This window comes from Agelaius phoeniceus, chromosome 21, assembly GCF_051311805.1.
Source record: "Agelaius phoeniceus isolate bAgePho1 chromosome 21, bAgePho1.hap1, whole genome shotgun sequence".
NCBI classification, from domain to species: Eukaryota; Metazoa; Chordata; class Aves; order Passeriformes; family Icteridae; genus Agelaius; species Agelaius phoeniceus.
Genome location: NC_135285.1, coordinates 1,703,940 through 1,723,200, shown reverse-complemented (window position 1 = coordinate 1,723,200; position 19,261 = coordinate 1,703,940). Strand labels below are relative to the sequence as shown.

The 19,261-nt window shown below is 52.9% G+C and overlaps 1 protein-coding gene across 5 annotated transcripts in view; it reads right to left on the bottom strand.

Annotated features, from left to right (window-relative positions):
- Positions 1 to 599: 599 nt before the first annotated feature.
- The window catches only part of PNPLA7 (patatin like domain 7, lysophospholipase), a 134,348-nt gene continuing 115,686 nt past the window's right edge, over positions 600 to 19,261 (bottom strand). For all 5 annotated transcript variants that reach the window (XM_054646220.2, XM_054646221.2, XM_077188922.1 and 2 more), the window contains 7 exons: positions 18,247 to 18,363; positions 16,151 to 16,299; positions 13,720 to 13,872; positions 11,191 to 11,298; positions 7,198 to 7,285; positions 2,733 to 2,836; positions 600 to 1,371 (listed from right to left, as the gene is read on the bottom strand). In XM_054646220.2, the coding sequence (XP_054502195.2) occupies positions 1,294 to 1,371; positions 2,733 to 2,836; positions 7,198 to 7,285; positions 11,191 to 11,298; positions 13,720 to 13,872; positions 16,151 to 16,299; positions 18,247 to 18,363 (797 nt within the window). In that variant the 3' untranslated portion in view covers positions 600 to 1,293. The remainder of the gene's footprint in view (positions 1,372 to 2,732; positions 2,837 to 7,197; positions 7,286 to 11,190; positions 11,299 to 13,719; positions 13,873 to 16,150; positions 16,300 to 18,246; positions 18,364 to 19,261) is intronic.

Sequence of the window (19,261 nt, the reverse complement as noted above, 5' to 3'; positions counted from 1 at the left end):
CCAGCCTGGGGATTCTGTGACAGAGGAAAGCACAATGCAGGGCAGGTAAAGGAGAGTGTGTTCCAGGAGAGGAAAGGAGGGTAAATGCAGAGAAGAGGTGACAATTCCCAGCTTTTACAAACCCCATTTCTCACCAAACACGTTCCTGGCCCTAGGGTGCTGCCCAGCTCTGGTGATGCCTGGAGGGCCAGGAGAGCTGAGGGAAGGAGGCAGCTCTGGGGGTGAGCTTGGTGCTCTGGTTGATGACAAATCCCTTCAAGGCAACAGCACCTACAACTGGGGCTGAGCTGGGGCTGCCATAAAGCAAGAATCAGCTTGGTCATGCAGCCATTGGCAATGACAGATGTGACACGAGCTGAGCACCAGGGGGTGTCTGGACAGGATCCAACAGCCAGGACAGCTCCAGCCCTGGGGACAGAGCACTGGAGATTCTTCCCAGTGCCTGACAATACCTGGAGTGACTCCTGCTGGGCTGAGCAGCTGGAAACTGTGTGTGTGTTCCTTTGCAAGTCTGAGATAAGCAGAGGCAAGTCGGGCTCTCAGTTGTTGACAACTTTTCTCTTTGTAGGATCTGATGCAAAGAAACAGAGACATTTCAATCCAGCAAAATAACTTTATTTCAACAGGGCAAGTACAGCCAAGTGGTGATTCCAGAGTTGCCCAGCAAGTGTCAGTTCCATGATCCATCAGTGAATGTCCTGCTGCTGACTTGAGGATCCAGGCTCTGTGGCCACCCTTCACAATGATTTCTTAGGTTTAGATTTCAAGTTAAATACATTCAGATTTGCTCCTGTCAGAGCACTGCTCACCAGTACATGGTTGGAAGTCACTGAGGAGTTAATTACACAGTTACCTGATTTGTGTGAAAAGAAAGCAAGGCTGCAACCCACAAACCCCTCCCTCTCTCCAGTGCTGCTGCCCGGAGCCCTCCCAGCACCTTGCAGGGGGAGGTCCCCAGTGTTCTTTGGGCCTTGGCAGTAAAAACAGTGCCTAAAAACACAGCAGCAAGAATCCAGGCAGCTTTGAACTGCCCCCCTGCCAGTCTGTGATCAATAACTGCTGCTCCCAGCACCTGCAGGAAGGTGCAGGGCCCACGGCAGCCCCCCTGCCCAGAGCTCCAAAGGACTCGGTGCAGGTGGTGCTGAGTGCCCGGCCCTGGCTGGAGAAGGATGAACTCTGCCTTCATTCATCTGGTGTTGTTTTGGTTTGGTGAAGCATTAAATAAATAAATAGGGCTGCTCTGTCAGCAGTTTGGGCTGTGGCTCCCAGCTGGCAGCTCGGCCTCTCCCAGCTCTACCCCGGCTCTCCGGTGCTGCTCTGGGCCTCCGCGCTGGGCACATTCCTGCGCTTCCTCAGCTGCATCTCCTCATCCTGCAGGAGAAAAGGAAGCACAAACTGCAACTTCAGCATCCTCCTGAGCTGGGTAAAACCTCTCCTCTCACCTCCTCTCCCACCAGCTCGGGTAAGCACAGCAAACAGAGCCCCCATCACTCCAGCTCCTCCCTGAAAACACCAACACCATTGGACTCCCTCCCATGGGCCCTTCCCCATCCACCCTGTGCTCCCACTGAGGAACTGTCCAGGACTAACACAACAGCACCTTCCAAACCCTGCTGCAGTCAGAGCAGCAGGGATGGGACTGTCTGAGCTGTGCTGCTCAGCACACCTGGTCTCACAGTTACCTCAGGGCGGGCCTGCTGTCCCACAGAATCAAAGCCCTGTGCTTGGAAGGGACCTCTGGAAGACAATTCCAGTCATCTGCTCTAAGCAGGGCTGGCTCAAGTGCTGCAGCTGCTTCTTCAGGGCTTTGCTTTCCAAATATCTACAAGGGTGGAGTTTCCACCTCTCTCCACACAGCCCAGGGTGGGTGTCAGCTGTGTGTACAGGGCAGCACTTCCCACTCGCCCCAGGGAGGGTTTTCTTCAGCACAAATTGTGCCAGGCCCCTCCTGGCTTTTTGATGGGCATCTCCTCCATAACCCCCTTCTCCTCCATAACCCCCTTCTCCTCCACAACCCCCTTCTCCATAACCCCCTTCTCCTCCACAACCCCCTTCTCCTCCACAATCCCCTTCTCCTCCACAATCCCCTTCTCCTCCATAACCCCCTTCTCCTCCATAACCCCCTTCTCCTCCACAACCCCCTTCTCCATAACCCCCTTCTCCTCCACAACCCCCTTCTCCTCCACAATCCCCTTCTCCTCCACAATCCCCTTCTCCTCCATAACCCCCTTCTCCTCCACAACCCCCTTCTCCATAACCCCCTTCTCCTCCACAACCCCCTTCTCCTCCACAATCCCCTTCTCCTCCACAATCCCCTTCTCCTCCATAACCCCCTTCTCCTCCACAACCCCCTTCTCCATAACTCCCTTCTCCTCCACAATCCCCTTCTCCCTCCCCACCCTGCTGGCAGATCCTCCCTTCAGCTCCTCTCCCCCCGGCTGGAGGAAGCAGCTCCCTCAGCCTCTCCAGCCCTGATCCACCTCATGAGCAAACCCAGAGCTGCAGGACAGGATTTAACTGTGGCCAGGTTTTGCCACACATGGCAGGGCCTGGCCTGAGGAGGGTGAGCATGTGCCATTTAGTGTTTGTACTAACAAAAAGCAATTCTGCACAGTGCTCCTCAGGCAGCCCCTCCCAGATGCTCCTCTCAGCATCTCTCCCAACACATCCACCTGACACCATTCAGCCAGGACCCAGCAATGACCAGCACTGCCTGTTCAGGGCGTTCATACCGAGTCAGAGTCTTCCTCAGCCTGGTTGCTTATGAAATCAAGGTAATCATCCTTCTGGCTGTCCAGAACTTCTTCCTCATACTCAGTCTGGTAGTCTGACTCATCTGAGGAGAGAAGACACAAAGCACAGGGTTTAACTGGCAAGCAGAGAGGCAGAGGAAGCTGGGAGAGGAATGAGTGCCACTGTCACTGAGCACAGGCAGGCCAGTGCCAGCAGCTCTCTGCAGCTCAGTGAACTGGGACTGCTCACACACAGATCTCAGCTCCCCAGCACATAAACACAAACCACATCCTCTCTGCCAGTGGTGCCCTGGAGCCCTCCAGAATCCAAGGAACCCCAGCACAGCAGCTCTGTCCCACTGTTCAGGTCACTGTGGTGGGTGCCAGCTCCCAGAGGGACACAGGTTTGGGGGGTGCTCCCTGGGGAATGCCCTTCACAGCACAGCTGCTGTGTTCCACCCCTCAGCCCAAGCAGACCCGTGGGACACCTTGAGAAGCCTCTGAGCTGCCAAGCCAAACTCCCTGTGCTCACAGGCTCTGGACCAGGGATCCCAGGCTTAGGGTGAGCTCTGCCTGCTGTGGAGCTGATAACTGAGTGCCTCACAATCTCTGCTCCACAGGGACACTGACATTCACATTCCCTTCCTCTTTGCAGAGGACAATCACTTGCTTTCTCCAGTAATCCGGCAGATTAACATAATTTGGGGAGTCTCAAGAGCTGTGCACAGCAGCAGGATGGGCAAGGAACAGCCCCAGCCTGTTCCAATGGAATGAGGACACATCAGTGCAGGGCCAACACCTCTGCCAGCATCTGGAGATCACCTGGAGGATCTGCAAAACAGGCAGCAGGAGCAGGACCTGCCAAGGCCTGGAGGAGCAGGACAAGGAAGACAGGGCTGGGTGGGATATTGGGAATTAGGAATTGTTCCCTGTGAGGGTGGGCAGGCCCTGGCACAGGGTGCCCAGAGCAGCTGGGGCTGCCCCTGGATCCCTGGCAGTGCCCAAGGCCAGGCTGGACAGGGCTGGGAGCAGCCTGGGACAGTGGGAGGTGTCCCTGCCATGGCAGGGGTGGGATGGGATGAGCTTTAAGGTCCCTCCCAACTCAAACCCTTCTCTGACTCCACCTGCACCAGGGCTGCTCCCCACAGCAACTCCAGGAATGAGCTGGGCTGGGGGAGCCATTGCTGGTCCCAGCTCTGTCCCAGCCCCTGTCCCAGCCCCTGGTGACCCCAGGGCACGTGGGCAGCAGGACAGAGCCCCTGGCAGGCAGCACCTTCCTCTGCTGGCACTCAGAGCTTCAGGATGCAGCTGAAGGTGTGAAAATGACATTTTATGGTCACCATTAAAATCACCTTTGTGTGACACCAGCTCTTCTGCCCCTTTCCTGAGTTAATTCCAGTGTGCTCTGAGGCAATAGCTGGATGCAGCCCACTGGTGAAGAGGGGGCTCCTGTTTAAACCAGATCCTTGATTAAGTATTTCTCCTGGGAGCCATCAATAGCATCTGCTCCATGCTGAAGACAACAGCACAGTTTGTTCCACAGCCCTTTCTCCTAGCACATAACTACTACCAACTGCTAGAACATTGGAATGAAAGACATTAGGTCTTTTTTATTTTCTTTTATTATTTTTAGGGTTTTTTTTTACTGAGAATTAGACAATGATTGTTAGTTTTTACTAAAAACACTAATGATAATCTTTGATAAAATAGACCAGAGAAACTGGAAACTCATCTGAACAGAAACAGACACCACAAACAACAGTTTGGAGTTTATACTTCCAATAAAACCAGCTGCCATCAAGACCAAATTCCTTGATTCTCCCAGCACTATTCAGCATTTAACAGGTCCTTCTACAGACACAGAACCAAGAGCCACCCTTCCCACATCCCTCAGAGCACAGCTCTGGGTGCTGGAGGGGGGAAAGGAGAGCAGGAGGTGGCCCTGCTGTCCCAAACCATCACCTTCCACCAAGGCTGAGCTCACAGTGATGCTCTGGGCACTACAAAACCTCCCAGAAGCACCAGGCAGGACCAGGGCCTTGCTGCTGTGTTCAGCTCAGCACCACCCAAAGAGCTCAGCCAGGAGGAGATTCCAGCCTGGGAAGGTCCCCAGGCCTGGCCTGAGCAGGGTGAGCACATTCCCTGCAGGGAGGGCATTTCCCACCCAGAGCCTGCCCCGTGCTCCTGCAGCTGTTTCTGCTTTGTGGCTGATTCCTGCAGGGAAGCCCAGCTGGGCACAGCTGTGCTGTGGCTGGAGGGGTCAGTCAGCACCTGGAAGCTCAGCACAGCCTCAGCTGCACTAGTGCTGCTCCAGAAAAGTTCTTTTAAAGCAGCTAAGATGCAGAGGTGGCTGGTGCCTGCTAATTGTGTCCCTTGAGAGGTGCTGGGATGTCTCCTGCTCCAGCTGGATGGCAAACCCAGGCATTTGACAGCACCAGGAACATTTCTCCTCCACAAATCCCTTTATCCAAATGACCATTGCTACAAGTGCTGCATCTCCTGGGCTCAGCCATCCCACCCAGGGGGAGCCTGAGCAGGGATGTGACAGAGCCACCCCCAAAGTGGCACCTGAGCTCCCCTGGCCACAGCCACAGCTCTGTGTGCCCAAACCCCAGCTGGGCAGAGGGATGATCCTGGCTGAGGGGATGTGGGGATGGAGAATGGCAACAGGGCCACCAACACTGCTGTGAAATGAGACACCTGTGCCCCAGCACTCTGGCACTCAGGTCCCTCTGCTCAGCCCTGCCTGAGGCACAGGATCCCTTTTGAAAACCTTTTTCATGTCTTTGGTCACTGCTCTCTGTGTGCTCAAGAGGAGGAGGAATTCCCCTGCCCTTTCCCCACAAAGCCCACACAGCTCCTGCCCCACCCAGGCTTCTCACCCTCTGTGCTGACCCTTCCCCATCCATCAGAACTTGAGCCTTTCCCTTTGCTTTCTTGAGAACAAAATTACTGCCAGGATTTCCCCAGCCAGCCCCAGACCTGCAGGGTGCTGTCAGCCTCTGTGATCCAAGACCTCCCTCAGGAAGGGATTTCCAGGGAGAACAAAGGTGACAGTGCAGGATCACAGCCAGGCCACCAAGGAGTTCCCTGTCCCCTCCCCAGGTCACAAGCCTCAGAGCCCCCTCACCCCCAGAGCAGAGCAATGCCAGAGGAGCCACCTGACAGCCACGAGGCCACTGCAGGGAGGTGCCACCCTCCCCCTGAGCTCACCTCACCACACACCTTCCCCCACAGCTCTTCAGCAAGTGTCTCATGCACTGAGGGATGTCACTGCTGTCACTGCCACCCAGACATGGCCAGGGTCCCCTCAGCCACATGGCAGAACACAAAGGATCCTGCCCGTGCACAACTCTGCTGCCAGCCCCTCCTCAGACCCTACAGCCAAGGCATTTCAGCAGCCATGGGGAGCACGTGGCCCCATCCCATCCATGGCATCCATGCCCAGCAGCCCCTGCACTGCCCCTCCTCAGCCCAGAGGCTGCCAGGTCCATTTGCCACACTCCCTCCACAGCCCTGCCCAGCAGAAAGCAGGAGCCTAACAGGGAATCATCAGGAGCTCCAGAGTGGAGGAGGATCTGTCCCAGTGCTCTGGTGAAATCTCAGCAAGTCTCAGTGCCTGAGCCTTAAATAACCACATACCATGAACTCTTCACTCTTATTCACAATGGCTGCTTCAACCACATTTGATTAATATTTTCTTCATAAGGCATATGATTGTAATTAGCATTTCAAATTACCACAGGGACATCTCTGCAAACAGTCACAGATGGGAGCACTGCTAACTTTAGCTTTCCCTCTGCAGGAACAAGAATCAGGAGGAGGGGAAGAGACTGTTTAGAAAGAGCTCCAGCCCTGGTGACACACTCAGGGGTTTCAGGCCTGCAAGGCTCTGATCCTTTTGGATCTGAGAGCTCCATAACCAGGGAGCTGCTCTGCAGGGCAGGGCCAGCACAGGGCACAGAGCCCCTCTGTGCCAGCATGCAGGAGCTGCTGCCTGCTCCTCTCCAGTTCACTGCTGCTCCCACAACAGGAGCACACAAAAAGCACTGGAGCCAGTGAGTCACTCCTGATCCTACTCACGACAGCAGAGAAAACATCCTTGGGGCAGGGCTTGAACTCAGCCTCCCCCCTGCCCAACAGGGCTGAGGATGGAGCCAGCAGAAGGGCACAGGACAGCCTGAGGGGATGGAAGCTGAGCTGCTCCTTGTGTTATTCCCTCAGCTGAGACTCCAGCAGGGATTATTCCCCCCTGGGAGCTGCCCAGGAAGGGGCTGGCAGCAGCTGCTGAGGACACCCCAACCGATCCCACTGTCCCAGAGGAGGTGGCAGGAGGGGGACACAGAGGGTCAGGGCTCTGAGGGAGCAGGCAGGGGCTGGCAGTGCCCAGCAGGGCCCTTGCTGAGCACAGGCAGGGGAGGGCAGGCAGGCAGGAGCTGTCCCTTGTCCCCCTCGTGCCCCTCACCGTCGGCCAGCGGAGGAGCCTTGACGGGCTCGATGCGGGACACGATCTCAGCCAGGTCTGTGAAGGACGTGGTGGGACAGGTCACGTTCTGAAACACAGAAGTTGAAGGTTTGTCAGCAAATGTACACAGAAATGTACACAGAAAATCCAAACAAGTCGAGACTGTATAAAAATGATATTGAACAGACAAAGCTCCAGACGCACAAATTCTCCACAGCTGCCCCCTCATTACTCATCAGTGAGAAATCCTGCAAACAGCTCTCCTGAGGCAGGTCTGCTGGCAGAGATGGGATTCCCAACAGTGGGACATGCTTTTAATGGCTCTTACTCCACCCACACAACAAGGAGCCTTATTAAAGAGACCCCAGAGACAAGCACAGGAGGGGCTGGGCCCTGGCATGGCAGAGCTCTCTCCATGTGTTTTTCTCCATCAGGGTCCCTTTGTGAGGCACTGCCTGGGCCAGGTGCCACCCCCAGGGAGCTTCTGCTTTTGAGAGAAGATGACCAGGTGGGACACACAGTGGCCATCCCTCAGCTGGAGTGATGCCACAGAGGCTGCAGGGACAGGAGGGCACTGGGGTGAGCAGGACCCCCGGGGACCCCTAAAAGCCCCAGAGCTGGAGGTGCTGCAGCGAGCCAGAGCCTGCAGAGACATCTCCCACTGCAATTCCTCTCTCCAGTAAACCCTTGCTATTTTCACTGTCTCATCCAAGCAGTGGGCTGAGTGTTCTCTATTTTGAGAAGTTCTTGCTCCAGTGTCTCCTCTAAGAAAACCCAGCTTTGGCATTTAGGAGCCCTCTCAGGCTTCCTGCAGCCACCCCTCCCTCTCTGGGATGGGCACAAGGTAACCAGGAGGACACCTCAACGCCTCTCATCCTTTTTTAAACCCAGTGAGTTTAATGGACACAGCAACAACCCCAGCCCAGAGAAAGGGGATGGGGGAGAGCAGGCAGAGGGAACTGGCCAGGAATTGCTGTGCCAGTTGTGTTCCCAAACACCCAGACCTGCCCATGCGCTCCCAGCCAGGGCAGCTTCCTAACAGGGGGTTTTATGAACAATCCTCTGCTTCTCTGGCAAGAACACCAAGCTTGTGAATCACACAGCCCCCGTGGGGTCACAGCAGCAGCCCATTGCTGCTGCTGCAAAGTGCTCTCAGTTGACCTTTCATCTGATTTTGATGTAATTTAGAACAGCCACAGCACAGAGCAGATCCAGGACAAGCAACAGGGGCAGAGAAAGCCTGGAGGGAATGAAAAGGTACCTGTATGAAATGAAACAGCAGCAGCTCAGGACACACACCTTAAAACATAAAGAAGTTGAGAAGCTCATTGTGACTGTTAAGGAACTGCTGGAAAGGATGAGTCAGCCCAGGCTCACTTTGAACATCCAACCTGAACGTTCCCAGTGCAGCATCTGCAGGAAGCTCCTCCCCAGGACAGGGAAGAAAAGCTCCTTGACAGCTCCAGCCTGTGCCACAAAGCTCAGTGAGGGACACCACAGGGACACAGCCAGGTCTGAGGCTGTCCCTGCACCCCAGAACCCAGGAGGATGAGGTGGCTGCCCAGAGCACTTGGGCACAAAGTGCCAGGCTGTCCCTGGGAGCAGGGATGGAAGGGCTCTGCATGAACAGCTGAAGGAAATCCTGCAGGGCTCAGCACCTAAGTGTGCCCCAGGAAAACCATCAGCAGCTCCTGTGGTGAGGATGGATGGGAATGAAGTGGGACTGCACCCTCAGAAGCATCTGTCCCCCAGCTGTCCCCAGGTCAGCCTGTTTGAGGGCACTGGGCAGGCAGCTGCACCCAAAGCCTCAGCACCAGGACTGGAAAACCACTTGAGGGAAACCAGGTGTCTTCCCACACTCATTTGGTGCTTTACAAACAGGAGTTTAATGTTTCAGTGCTTCCTCTCACTACTTTTAAGGACAAAATCACCCTCCCATCAGATAACACAAAGCAAAGAAGTGTCTCACATCCACCTGAAACCCACTCTCAGACTTCTTGGGTAATTTTTTTTTCCAAGGAGGAAAGTTTTTCTCTTTGGCACAATCTTTATGAAATAAATTAGAGGAGAAAGACAGTTACTATTGTAGTCCACTGGTTTATATTTAGCTTTGAATATGAATAACAGCTCAGTAGACAGAACTTCCCCAAGCAGACCCAATTAATGGTGCTGCAGCATTCCATACTGGGAAGGAGTAAGGGCTGCTCAAAGTAAAGTTTATGTAAGGTTCCTGTTGTTTGTGTCTTCAGTATTTGCATTTTGGAGACAAGATAAACAGGGACTAAATGATCAAAGCAAAGGAGAAGCATCTAAATGATTAAATATCTGGATTTTTAAATAAAACTGCAATGCTCACAACATGGAAACGAGACGATAAGAAATGGCACTCAGCTCTCAGATGTTGAACACTCCAGAAATAGATGAAGAACTAAAACACATAAAGCATCAAAACCTTTGCTAATGAAAGGCAAGTTAAAAATATCAGCTGCTCTGCCTGGAAGATAACACAGCTAAAGGACTTAAGTGACTCTAATGGACTAAGAAAAGCAAGAAAAATACCCCAGTGGGAGCTGCAACAGTTGTAACTTCATAGAAATAAATCTCCTGCAACACAAGTCAGATGCAAAAACCTTGGGTTTCAGAGGGCTCTGGAGTTTTAGGAGGATGAGCAGATGATCCCACAGGTCCTTGGGATGCACAGAGCCCATGGTTCCTGCTCCATAACCTGGCAGGGGTGGTGAGTCACTCTCCCAACCCTGTTATTTCCGTGCTGTGGCACCTCAGCAATCAGCACTTGGTGCCTCATTATCAAGTGAGTGCAGGGTCAGGCTGTGTCTGCAATGAGGAGGTGACAGATTTGCTCTCCTGGTCACTGAAGTGCCACAGAAGCCAGGGGAGGTGTGATAAATGTCCATCATGCTGCTGTGATAGCATGATTTAAGTGAAATATTCCCCTCCATTACTGAATCCTGTAAAAAGGGCAGTTTAAAAAGCAGTCTTCTTTAAAAGAAGTGTCTGTCACAGCACTGAAAATGTTTGAGGCTTTTTACTGGCTGGTGATAAAAGCGAGGCTGAAATAGGACACAGCCAACTCTGAGACACACAATTCTCCCTGCCTTGACTTCTCCTTGTGCCTTCAACACAAAACCTGAACCCCAGCCCCTCATGGCTGATCAGGAGGTGCCAGAGGTGGACTGAGGACTCATCCTGTGCAGCCACACTGAAGCACCTCCTCACCCAGGTGTGCTCCCAGGGAGGAACCCCACTGAGGAGTCTGGGGGTTCCTCAGGCTCGTGGATCTCCAGGGGTCTCCTCCAGGGCTCAGTCCCTGTGTGCTCCTTCCAGAGCCACTCTGGCCCTGCCAGGCAGCGTGGGCAGATCCATCCTCATTGCTGGGAAGTCCCCCTGGAGCTGAGGGTGACATTTACCTCCTCCCAGCAGAGCCATTTCCACCCCTCAGTGACTCACAGCTTCTGCTGACACTGAGGGCACCTGGATGTGGAATCATCCACCCCTCATCCCTGGCCCAGTGTCCATCCTGCCATCCATCCTCTCCCTATCTCTGAGCCAAAGTGCTCTGCCACCCACCTCTGGAGAGCTGCAAATCCTCAGTGTCATCTCTCACCTCACTTGACTTCCCTCTGAGAGGATCAAGACAGCTATGATTCATTCTGGCCATCCCTTAAAAAATTACTGCTCATTTCCCTCTCTAAAAGATGATAAAAAAGAATTACTGGGTAAAACATGAAGCCTTTGTAGCACTTGGGTTTCAAATCAGAGGGATTCAAAGGAGAGGAAGGACAGTGAGCCCTTATATTATCATATATTATCCAAATTCCTCAAAAAGGTGATAACTGTTTCTTAAAACCAACTGGAACTTCCCTGCCAGGAAATCCAGAGCACTGAGCTGTGACCCAGCCTCAGGGCAGTCACTGTCCCCTGCCCCAGCCCCGAGCAGCTCCAGGAGCACAGAGCATTTCCCTGAGCACTTACATCAGTTTTGGATTTGCAGGTCTCTTGCCTGTCCTTCAGCATCTTGTCAAGGACTCCACTCCTGCACCACACATTAAATACAGTTTTCCCATGCTGGTATCCCACTTCCTGGAAAAAAAAATCAGGAGAAAAGAAAGTAATTAATAACTGCCATTAGCATGGGAACAACTGGAAAAAAACAGGCCCATTGCTCCAAGTTTTACTCTTTTTCTCAGAACACAGTAGAAATGACGTTGAAAAATCAAATGGGAGGACAGAGCAACAGGTTTTGGGAGCCCTGGATCCCATCTCCAGCCCTGGTTCTGGCAGCAGCACTAAACCTCTGGTGTTGTCTCTCCTCCAGTTTTTGGATGAGGGTTCAGAGCCTTCCTTGGGGCTGGAATTCACTTCCCACCATCTATGCCAGCCCAGAGTGTGGGTGATTAAGGGAAGAAAAAGGAGCTGACAGCTCTGCCACTGGCAGGTCAGGCTGACCCAAACCAGCCAGGAGAAGCTGAGCTGCAGAACAGCCACTCCTGCTTGGGGCTGAACACGAGGGGTTTGATATGAAGAGATTTCAGCTCCTTGGAAAATGCTGGTGCCCATTTCTATTTCCTGTAAAATCCAGGCACAGAGCTGAAATGAACCCCCCCAGTACTTCCCAGCCCCTAAGGATAAAGGAATGCCTGGACTGTCCTTCCCTTTGGACAGCATAGTTTAAAGCTCCCTTGTGGACTGAAGTTACTGAGCTGTGCTGCAGGGAATGAGGATCCAGGAGGTGCTGCCCCTCCATCCCTGCAGTGTCTGGTGCCAAGAACCTGCTCACAGACAGTGACACTTGTGAGGAACTGCCCTTCTCTCAGGTTTTATTGCACTGACAAAATTTGCCTGGTGCTTTTACATCTCTTTAACAGCAGCACATTAGAACAGAGCAGGGATGTGACAGCTCACGATCTGCTCCCGTGATGAACTACCACACCTGTCTGTCAAGGTTTCCACATCAGCCAGGGCTCTCCAGCTGGCAGAGAACAAAGAATTATATATCAGCAAAGTCCTAGATCCACAAGCAGACAGCAGTGTTTGCCCAGGAGCCAAGAGGCACCAAATATCCCAGAGAAAATATTTACACTGGGGAAATCAGCTGGAGGTTTGGAGTAGCTGCCGTGTGTCCTAAGGAGTCTCTCAGATGGGAACCTGCAGGGCTAAGCTGTGCTCCTGGGGCTGGTCAGTGTTTGCTAAGCCAGGACCAGAGAGAGCAGTCTGCAGGCTAAGGAGCATCACAGCTTCTCATTAAAGTGTAATGGAGATTGACTTCAAGGAGGAGTGGTGCTTTTCCAGCCTGGGAGAGGAGCAAAGCTCTGAAGGAATATCTGGACATGGAAGATGCCTGCAGGGCTAAAACAGGCAAAGAATGGAAGGAGGCAGTAAAATCATTTTCTTGACAGGAGACACTGAGCCAGAATGGCTTTTCCTGTCCTGCCTGAGCAGGGACATTTCTGCTGTGAACACTGGATTATGTCAGCAGGACAATTCCCTGCACACCTGGAGCCAGCTCTGCCCCTGCTGGGCTCTGACACAACAAACACAACCCATGCCAGTGATGTGTGAACTGGCAGCACCACTTCAACACCCTGACACTGGTGCCACTTCCTGACCCTCTAAGGGGTGCAGAGGAATTGTGGATGATGTTTTATTCACAGAAGGGTTCAAATGTTCACAGAACCAGGTATTTTCACATTTCCCTCCATTTCCAGGATTCAAGGCCTCCCTGACAGATTTCTGCAAACCTTTCATGACACAACAAGGTCCAGGAGGAGGTGAAAGTGAGGACAAACCTCAGCCCACAGCAATGCCAAACCCCAAAACTGCCCAGAGCAGCTCTCATGCAGCAGCTGAGCCCGAACTGCCACAAAACAGAGCAAGGCAACCCATCTCTTCACAGGTCATGACAGAATCAAGATTACAAACTCAATTCCTGCTGCTAATCCAATCTCCCAGCTGAGATATCATTCCACAGCATTATTGAGTGTCAATTATTCACTCTGCCAACGCACTCCTCTGCACTCTGCCACGCTCTGCACTGGCTGCAGCACTAATTACCAGCAGCAGGGCCGTGAGGAGCAGGGCTGTGAGGGGCAGGGAGGAGCAGGGCTGTGAGGAGCAGGGCTGTGATGAGCAGGGCTGTGAGGGGCAGTGAGGGGCAGGGCTGTCAGGGGCAGGGAGGGGCAGGGCTGTCAGGGGCAGGGAGGAGCAGAGCCATGAGAGACAGGGCCGTGTGGGGCCATGAGGGACAGGCCGGAGCAGGGCCGTGAGAGGCAGGGCCGTGAGGGGCAGGGCCGTGAGGGGCAGAGCAGCGAGGAGCAGTGAGGAGCAGGGCCGTGAGGAGCAGAGCCATGAGGAGCAGGGCCGTGAGGAGCAGTGAGGAGCAGGGCTGTGAGGAGCAGGGCCGTGAGGAGCAGAGCAGCAAGGGGCAGAGCAGTGAGGAGCAGAGCCATGAGGAGCAGGGCAGTGAGGAGCAGAGCTGGGCCCTGGGTTGCCAGGGGCACTCACACAGATCTCGTCGAACTTGCCGAAGTCCAGGGTGCCGTAGCGGTCGATGGGGGGCCGGATGTACTCGCAGTAGTCGCTGTTCTTCACCATCTCCAGCTGCCGCACGCAGCACACGTAGGCCAGACGTGTCTGGATCTCGGCCATGTTCAGCACCTGCCCAGCACAAATTCACAAATTCAGCTCCTCCAGGTGGCTTTCAGAATGTGCTTGGTGTGCTCAGCACGGCGGAGAAGTGAGCTGGTGTCTAAGGTTGGAAACGGGGCTGTGTGTTCTATTGCCATCTGTCAGAGCTGGGGCAGTTCTCTGCTGTCCATGGGCAGTTTTTTCTTGATCTCTCCCCCAGCCAATCCTCCCTGCAGGAGATCTCTGCTGTCCATGGCCACTGAGTGTCCCTGCAGGGCTGATCCAATTCCAGCATCCCATGGGGAGATGCTGCATTGCCCAGGGCAGGAGCCAAGCATTCCTACCTGGATCCAATGTGAGCCTGGCACAGCCCAGCAGCCTTTGCCCAGTGCATTGCCAGAGGAGCAGCTTCTGCTGCCCTGCATGGCCAGAGGGAGCCCAGGCCCATCTGCAGCAGCCCTGGAGCTGCAGAGGAAAACTCCCCCCTTGTGCAGGATCCCTGCTCCAGCAGAGCCACAGCTGGCACTGCAGGAGGGCTGAGCCCCCATGGGATGGGGCTGTGCCACCTCCCTGACACACAGGGGGCAGGGCCTGCTCTCACTCTGGCAGTGACTTGTTTTCTTTATTTGTACTATTACATTTGTATTTTAATTTTCCTAGTAGAGAACTGTTATTCCTACTCCCATATCTTTGCCTGAGAGCTCCTTAATTTCAAAATTATAATAATTCCGAGGGAGGTGGTTTACATGTTCCATTTCAGAGAAGGCTCCTGCCTTCCTTAGCAGACACCTGTCTGTTCAAACCAAGACAGCTGGCACCTGGTGATGCCCTGGCACAGCAGCACCTGCAGCTGGGCCCCAGTGTGGGCAGGCAGGGAGAGTGTCCCTGGTCAGCACAGGAAGGGAATTGCCTTCCAACAAGCTTGAGCCAAGACTTTCATCCCAGGATATAGTGAAATAAATATAGAACTTAAGAGATCTGTGCTGAGGTGAGGGGCACAGTGATCCTCCAAGGCAGAAATCAGTGATGCCCCATCCCTGCCAGTGTTCAGGGCCAGGCTGGACAGGGCTTGGAACCTTGGGGGGGAACTGAAAGAGCTTTAAGGTCCCTTCCAACCCCACCCAGTCTGTAATGCCATGGTTCTCTGATCTGTCCAGTGCCAGGGCAGAGACTTTGCAGAATGGCTGAGGTGGACAGGGACCCCTTGAGATCATCCAGTCCATCCCTCCTGCCCAGGCAGGCCAGCTGGGGCAGCTTGTCCAAGACCATGTCCAGCTGAGTTTTGACCATTTTCACAGATGGAAACTACCAGCCCTCTGTTTGGCCAGTGTTTCACCACAACCAATAAATTAAAAGTGTTTTTTGGTGTTCAGAAGGAATTCCATGTTTCCATGGTTGCCAACTGCCATTCAGGCAGTTGGAATATTTCACTGGGTACTACTGAGACCAATTCCAACTGGAGAATGCAACTGGGAGGAAAGAATTAAAATCAATATCCACTTGGGGGAGAGTAGCAGAGCCAGGTAATTTAGGAAATGCAGAATAAGGAAGAGAGTTGGTCTGAGCACATGCAACAAAAGGAAAATAATAAAATCATGCTCTGCAGACCCCTGTTTATCAGTTGCACTTAATTACTGCCAAGTGCTAAAATCTCCCTAAATCAGCAGTTCAGAGACACAGGATAGAACGTGAGCTGGACAGATTTACTGCTTTTATGGGTAAAATTAATTAATTCTGAGTTTATCAGAATGTATGCAGATCCAAGAAAAGATTTCTTTGCTCTAAGAATTCTGCCAGCCCCTTCCCACATCACTGCCTTCCCTTCTTTGAACAAGAATTCACATTTCAGGAGCAAAGGAGACTCAGGGCTGCCCTCATCACTCTCACAGCTCCTGAAAGGTGCCTGTGCTCAGCTGGGGCTGGGCTCTTTCTCCAGCAGCACTGACACAACCAGAGCACACAGCCTCAAGCTGTGCCAAGGGAAATTCAGGTTGGATAGCAGGAAAAAGTTTTTTACAGAAGGAGTGATAAAGTTCTGGAATGGCTGCCCAGGGAGGTGGTGGAGTCCCCATCCCTGGGTGTGTTTAACAAAGCCTGGATGTGGCACTGGGTGCCAGGGTTGAGTTGAGGGGCTGGGGCTGGGTTGGACTCGATGGTCTTGAAGGTCTCTTCCAACCTGGTCATCCTGTGAAATCCAGCAAAACAACAAATCTGGCCCAGACCTGCTCCCTGAGTAACAGAGGGAATCTTCCCACTTCTCCCACTCCTCCCACTGCCCTGGAAAACCATTCCAGCCCAGCCCCAGTACCTTGACTTTCTCAGCCAGGGGGTTCCACCTCTTCCAGAGCAGCCACCAGCCGCTCAGGCAGTCGCCGTAGTTGGTCAGGTCGGTCTCGTCGCGGCTGCCCACGTCGATGGCGATCACCACCTTGGCCCCCATGGACCTGGCCACGTCAGCTGGGGACAGGAGGTGTCAGAGCCCCTGTGTCACCTCCCTGCTGCCCCAGGTGCAGATACAGATCTGCACGGCTCAGGTGTGGCACCTGAGGTCGCACCCACCGCGAGCAGCAGGACAGAAGTGCCCGTGGGTGCCCATCCCTGCAGGGATCCAAAAGGTGCATGTGGCACCTGGGGACATGGCTTAGTGCTGGGGAGTGGCTGGCCTCAGTCTTAGAGGATCTTCAGCCTAAAGAACTCTGTGATTCCACATGAACTCTGCAACAGTTCACTGTTCACAGTTCAACTCTGCCCAGACCATTCCTGCTCAGGGAGGCTCTGTGGGGAGGGAGGGATCCCAAATCCTGCACCAACCAGGCCCTGAGTGACCCCAGGGTGAGTCCCCGCTGCTGCACTGCTGGGGGACATCACTGACAGGGGATGTTTTGCCCCAGATCAGCGGGATGACCTGACCCTCCCTGAGGTCACCAGGCAGCAGGGACAGGGCACACAGCACCAGGGCAGTGACACCACGTTGGGTACAATGGGATAGAGCACATCAAACCCACATTAATTCCAAAAAAAACCCTGGGGGACCTGCAGAGAGAACAAGTGGCAGTGCCTTAGAGAGAGCAGTGCCAACGCTGCAGGGAGAAGGTGACAATGGGAGGAGCAGGACAGGGACCTGCCAGCGAGGAGAGGCTGGATGGCAGCCTGAGAACAGCTCTGGGATCCAAGAGAAGGATTCACATCTGAAAGTGGGAAGAGAAATGAGGCAACACTTCCCACTTCAAGGTCAGTAAAAGGACGAGCTGCAGTCTTTGGATACGGGTGAGGATTTAGGGAAGCGCCAGGGGAGGGAAGAGAAGGACATGAACCTCACAGAATGGATTTCTATTTCTTTCACACCCCCAGAGTCCAAGATAGTTGCAGTTTCCAGAATAGTTTTGCGTAGGAAAACCACAGCTCCTGAAGAGCCAATTTAGAGGCTTAATTTAGACACTTATTTAGATCAGATCTGTTCTGTGACTTGGATTTATATTCCTGGGCTTGTTCAGTCTATTGTTTCCCACCCAGTGGCACCTGTGCCTGCTCTTTGCCCTCTCCAGCTGTGGAGATGCAAGAGTTGCTTTGGTTTGCAAGTCACAATTCTGGCTTACAAGCACAGAGAATGGAGATGCTGATTTGGGGGATCTGTTTTGTGCTATTTCAGTTCCTGGGTTTTAGGTAAATACAGCCCTGATGGAAAAATAAAGTCAGGGTGTGACAGGAAGATGTAAATGACTCAGGTTGCTCAGGTGGGAGTCTCTGCCTGAGGTTCCTCCCTCTTTACCTGAGTCACAAACTGCAGTGACCCTGCAGGGCTCTGCTGCCTCAGCCACCCCTGAGCCACCCACCCTTGTGACTGCAGTGAAACCTGACACAAAACACATCCCAAACACGGCCAGTTCACACCCCTGGACCCTGCTGGGGGGTTCAGACCTCATCCCACACCCCACATCCCTCCTTCCATGGCCCCATGATTCCCCCACCGCCACATGCTCCAGGCGACACCAGCCTGAGCAGCAGATGCTGTTGCTCTCTCAGAATTATTTCTTAATTAACTGATTGAAGAGAAACTCCAAGGTAGATTGTGTGTCTGTGGTTTGATTCCTCCTCTCTCCCTTCAGCAAGCACTAAATTAGACTTAGCTGAATAGAAGATACATACTTAGCTGAACAGAACTTAGGGAGTTGTATGTTCAGAATTTGGCTATCAGGAAATACTTCATTTAAAAAAAAGTGTTAATAAAGTCAAGATAAAGGGAACACCCAGAAAACTGAGAGCAAGGACTCCAGGTAACCAGCATGAGGTTAAAGGTGTCTGTGAGATTTCTCTTTGTTTTGGGGATAAACAAGAGCCCCAAGGCTTGCAGGCTGTTTGATGGGCAGGTCTGGGAATTTCTGCCCCCATGGGCTGTGCTCCTACCTGGCAGGTTGTTGATGTAGCCCCCATCCATGAGGAGATGGCCATCCTTGGGGTCACACAGGGGTGGCATGTACCCCGAGAGGGACATGCTGGCCCGGACGTACCTCCACAGGGAGCCTGCAGGGAGGGCAGCAGCATTAATTAATCAGCCAGCATTAATTACTGCCACGCAGGGGGGAGGCTGCTGCACTCATTAAGATAATCAAGAGATACAGACTTTCCTCAGAACACTGTGAGGAAGTTATTAAAACAGTTTATTATTTTCTGTATCATACCACTGGCCAGGATAAAACACAGACTATGCAGGCATCAGGCAAAGCCCCAGAATCCACAGGTTTAAGCCCATTCCTCAGATTTACTGCCTCCTGTGGGATCTCAGCATATTCCTACTGCAGGGAGCACCAGGGTTTGTGGAGCTGGGGCTGAGGGGGAAGGAAAAGGTGCAGCTACAGTCACTGTGCTCTACAGAGATCCACAAACCCCTGACTTTTAGCAGGACCTGAACCTGAAAAATACAAGCTATAGTACCCCCAAAAATTCTGTTTTCCCTCCTCTGCAACAAGCAAACGTTTTGTCTTGTGAAACCACTGCAAATGCCTGCTGGGGATCATTATCTCCTCTTGGGCCATTTCTGTTGGTGCTGTAAGGAACAGTAATAATCCTTTAAGCTGCTAGAAACAAAGTTTAGTCAAGTAGAAATTGATTGGCCGTGTTTCCTGTAAAACATTCTGCTTTAAGGCTCTTATACACTGATTTTTCTCTTAACATTTGCATCAACCAAATTGGGAAGACACTGCATTTCCACAGGCCAAGAGGCTTGTCTGAGAAGTGAATCTTTAAAATACCAAGATAAGTGAGCCTTGCAGTGCTAAATCACTGCTCAGTAATTAACTGCTTGGTGCTTCCAACAGCAACTCTTCCCAGCAAATTCCCTGGGCATTGATTTTCTTTTGGTGTTTTCTTTTTAAAACAGATAACAGCTCTGTTTCTAATTCCAACCCCAGCACTCCTGCTG